The sequence below is a fragment of the Arvicanthis niloticus genome, chromosome 2 (genome assembly GCF_011762505.2).
Source record: "Arvicanthis niloticus isolate mArvNil1 chromosome 2, mArvNil1.pat.X, whole genome shotgun sequence".
Lineage (NCBI taxonomy): Eukaryota > Metazoa > Chordata > Mammalia > Rodentia > Muridae > Arvicanthis > Arvicanthis niloticus.
The window spans coordinates 61,330,273-61,334,879 of record NC_047659.1 but is presented as its reverse complement, the minus strand read 5'-3'; the positions used below and the strand labels follow the sequence as shown (position 1 = coordinate 61,334,879).

At 31.0% G+C, this 4,607-nt stretch overlaps 1 protein-coding gene across 1 annotated transcript; it reads left to right on the top strand.

Annotated features, from left to right (window-relative positions):
* Positions 1 to 293: 293 nt before the first annotated feature.
* Positions 294 to 2,484, top strand: LOC117704264 (olfactory receptor 8H1-like). Its single transcript, XM_034496353.2, has 2 exons — positions 294 to 414; positions 1,395 to 2,484. The coding sequence occupies exons 1-2, from the start codon at positions 393 to 395 to the stop codon at positions 2,375 to 2,377; spliced, it is 1,005 nt and encodes a 334-aa protein (XP_034352244.2). The 5' UTR covers positions 294 to 392; the 3' UTR covers positions 2,378 to 2,484.
* The last annotated feature ends 2,123 nt before the right edge of the window (positions 2,485 to 4,607 follow it).

Here is a 4,607-nt window from a genome sequence, read left to right as displayed (position 1 = left end):
GTATATACATATATATATATATCTTCTCTTAGTTTTTAATTGTTTATTTAAAATGTATTTTAAATGTAGTCATAAAAAAATCACATTGAACATATTCATTGTTTTCATCAGGCTTCTTGGGGAAATCCAAAGCGTTACTGAATTAGTCCTTGAACTTTAGTTTTTGATACCATGCCAAATAATCTTTCTGAAAAATTGGTCCCCGAGGAAGACCACATATTGGTGACATGCATTGTCCTTAGATGCTGGCAAAGATAAAAGTTTTGAAACTCCTCAATTTATCTACATAGTAGCTAAGTGACATGCTGTTGAATCATATCTGCCTAAGAAACTTTACATTTTGTCAAAACTCAAGAATAATTTCCAGAATGACTTAACTGAATTAAAAAAAAATGACTGGACAAATATACAAAGGTATTGATCACATGCCACATATATGCTGCATTACAGAAACATTTGAGTCTTTAGTCATATTTCACATATTATTCATAACAAAATTAAAAATTAGCATAATTTGGATATGTGATATTGAAAAATTCATTTATTGACTTTTATTGGTATTGTATTACATTCACAAACTCTGGTTCACAGTAAGTATGGTTAAAATTGCAAGGTTTGGATCGTTTTGAATGATATAAGGGCTTTACTTTAAAAACAATTAAGTACTTGGTTTTTGTGCCTTAACTAAGTAAATGTCAAGATTTGTACAAATACACAACATTGATTAAGAGTCCATGAGTGATAAGCATAATTTTAGAATATATTTGAGGTATCATTGACATAAAGACAATGCATACATTTTCCATTATTGTTTATATGCCATCAAGTATCCTATTAAAATCTATCAAAACTACAATCTATGTGTAGTTACTTTGTATTGACATTAAAAAATTAATGAAGAAGAAATAAACTCTAAGGTAGTTTTCTCTTCTCAATATACATAATAGGTAAGAAATTAGGGTTAGAAGAGTAGTCATATATAGGACAAACTCATATTAATTCTCCTTTGAGCAAAACTCTAGAGAAAACCTCATTCATTTGAACTCAGTTCTGACAAGTTATTTGACTTTTCTAGATTCTTATTTTAAAATAGATGCATGCCTGTAGTACCTCTAGACAAATATGCAATACTAGTTAAGGTGCTGTTAAAGGAAATCATTGATACAATGGTAATATGGTAATTATAAACTTGAATTATGCTACCTCTTATTGTATCCTAGCCAAATATGAGTTTCTTTTATCTCTATCTACCTTCAATATTTATTCATCCTCATACTGTAAAAGAAGTATCAATACTGAATAACAAAGTTTAACAAACATACCAGCATGTACATTTAAAGAAATATCCTTTTAAAATATAATCCAGTTGAGTATCACCTTTGATATCTTTTCAGTTTTAGGGTCATTCACTATGAACACTTGGAATTACACAAAAAAGTCTGATTTTATCCTCACGGGACTGACAGATTCCAAAGAGATACAGCTAGTCCTTGCTGTACTATTTCTCCTGATATACCTGGTCACTGTGCTGGGTAACACAGGCATGATGCTGATCATTCATCTAGATGCTCAGCTTCACATGCCAATGTACTTCTTCCTAAGCCATTTGTCATTCCTTGACCTCAGTTACTCAACTGTCATCACACCTAAAACTTTACAGAATCTGCTGACTTCCACCAAAACCATTTCTTCTATTGGCTGTTTTACTCAGATGTATGTTTTTGTCCTCTTAGCTGCTGCTGAATGTTTCCTTCTTGCTTCAATGGCCTATGATAGATATGTGGCTATCTGCAACCCTTTACACTACCCAGTTATTATGTCCAAAAGATTCTGTAGTACCCTTCTCACTGGTTCCTATATGATTGGAGCTATGGACTCCACTGTTAATATATTTTGTATGAACACCTTATATTTTTGCAGACCCAAGGTAATCCATCACTTTTTTTGTGACACATCCCCAATTTTAGCACTGTCTTGCAATGATACACATAACATTCAAACCATTACGTTCATCTTTGCTGGTTCCACTCTAGTGGTGTCTCTTATCACAATATCTGCATCCTATGTATCTATTCTCTCTACTATTTTGAAGATCAATTCCACTTCAGGAAAGCACAAAGCCTTCTCCACTTGTGCCTCTCACCTCCTAGGAGTCACTGTCTTTTATGGTACTATGATTTTTACTTATTTGAAACCAAGTAATTCCTACTCCTTGGGAAAGGATCAAGTGGCTTCTGTTTTCTATACTATTGTGATTCCCATGCTGAACCCACTTATATATAGTCTCAGAAACAAAGAAGTGAAAAATGCTATCCATAGAGTTATCAAAAAGCAGGAAAGCTCAAGGCTTAAATTCAGAGTGGTACTAAGTGATTAAGCTATTGTTTTCTTTCATATATATATATATGAAAATATATATTTCTTTCATATATATATATGTTTTCTTTCATATATATATATATAAAGAATAAAAATAAAATTTTCATATATATATGAAAATCATTTCTTTATTGGCTGTTTCACTCAGATGTTTGTTTTTGTCTTCTTGGCTGCTGCTGAATGTTTCCTTCTTGCTTCAATGGCCTATAGGATCTCTATCTCTATCTCTACCTCTACCTCTACGTCTACCTCTACCTCTACCTCTACCTCTACCTCTACCTCTACCTCTACCTCTACCTCTACCTCTATCTCTATCTCATCTATACCTATATCATCTATATCTATATCTACATCTATATCTAATCATCTCTATATCTATCTATCTATCTATCTATCTATCTATCTATCTATCCATCCTTTGGTTTGTCTCTCCAAATGCACCAATAAATGTGATTTCTATCTCTGTGGAGCTTCTCTTGGCAAACGCAATCTTGGCCACTTACAGTAAAATGGTTTCTAAGATTTTATATTTTTGGAAATCAGGAAACACATTAGTGATGGTTTAAATAAGTATAGGTTACTTATTTCATAAAAATATAACTTTGACAAAATACCAATATCTTCAGAATCATTATTTTATAGTATATGAATTAATGAGCTAGCTATGAAATGACTAATAATTCTCTGACTGTTTTAGCCTCATTTTCCTAGATTCATAATATAAATAGTAACACTAGGAGCAAGTGATGGAACAATAAATTAAATATATTCAAACATAATCATAGTAAACACAATGCTATTAAGTATAATTAAGATTTAATTTTTAATAATTTATACTCATGTCTTTTCTTTAAGAATATCTACTGTGTTTTGCAAATCCATGTAGTTATCTCAAGAAAATACTAGAAAAGCTATAACCTGTTATTCTCAAGTATTGTTTTTGTAATATACATTATATTAGTAAATTTTCATGTGCTATTTGTGATCACTGAAGTTGACTTTGTAAGTGGTATTACCCCATCTCATTTCAGAGTCATGGATGTTTGTGTCAAAGTATCTGCCAAAGTCTCAAAAGAGAGTCTTGTTCTCATAACACTGTATTTGGGATGAGGGGATGGCAAATAGTCACAATGTGCCCTTGGGAACCAATAGAACTTTAACCATTTCCAAAAGTTATTACTGCTATTTATACTATGAAATAAAAGTGCTCCCAACTGGAAAATGAACCTGAAAGCTGGTCCATGGAAAGAGAGCTCAACTGGGAACATAGGATGACTGTTTTAGTTTTTTTAATCTGGTACTAAATAAATTCACTCATTTCAAACAAAAACTTATGTCTATCATAGAACATTCTCTGGAATGCACAGCAAATTTTAGAATAAGCTATTAAAGTGAACTATGTTAACAAAAGTGTTATCTACTAGGCTTTTTTGACAATTTGGAAATAATATTTTTAAGAAATAGAAACACTGTAACAATTATAGAGAACTATGTGCAAGCTGTTCAAAATCAATGATGGTAGAATCAGGACTATGTAAGACACATAAAAACAAAATCATGTTGTGCCCTTTATATTCCTTTGACACATTTTTCATTCATTAAAAACCCTTATATTGCCACTGCATTCTGTGTTTTGAAAGTTTTCTAAGTATATGAAAATAAATTAAGTTTCTAATCTTATATCGTTACTGCATACATAAATGTATCTTTTATGCAAGAACACACTGTACATTTGAAAAACATTTAATTCTGAGACATATCTAATACCTTATTGTTTTTAGATACTTTAAAATTAAATTCTCATTTAAAAACTGGACATGATTTTTACTTTTACATTTTACAAAAGAAACATATAAAATCAACTAAGTGACAACTAGATGTTTTGTTATGCATCTTAATTTTTGTTATAATAAAATTGTATTTACTTTTAAAATTTTACATATATGTTCTGTACATAGTTTGAATTGGCTTTCTTCTTTTTAAACATACAGTCGACTTTCCAATTGTTTAATATTTCTGTTTCCAAACTTGTTTTTTGTTTTACAAACTTGTTTTTTGTTTTTTGTATATATATATATATACATATGTGTGTGTATGTGTGTGTGTATGCGTGTGTGTTTTATTCAACCCCCATTACCCACTTTTATTCCATTTTCTCTGTCTCTTTCTCTCTGTGTCTGTCTCTGTGTCTGTCTCTGTCTGTCTCTGTCTGTCTCTGTCTGTCTCTC

Coding starts and splice junctions, on each gene's coding strand:
- LOC117704264 (XM_034496353.2), top strand. CDS start 393: ATGACTGGACAAATATACAAAG. Junction 415..1,394: donor GACTGGACAAATATACAAAG/GTATTGATCACA, acceptor ATATCTTTTCAG/TTTTAGGGTCATTCACTATG.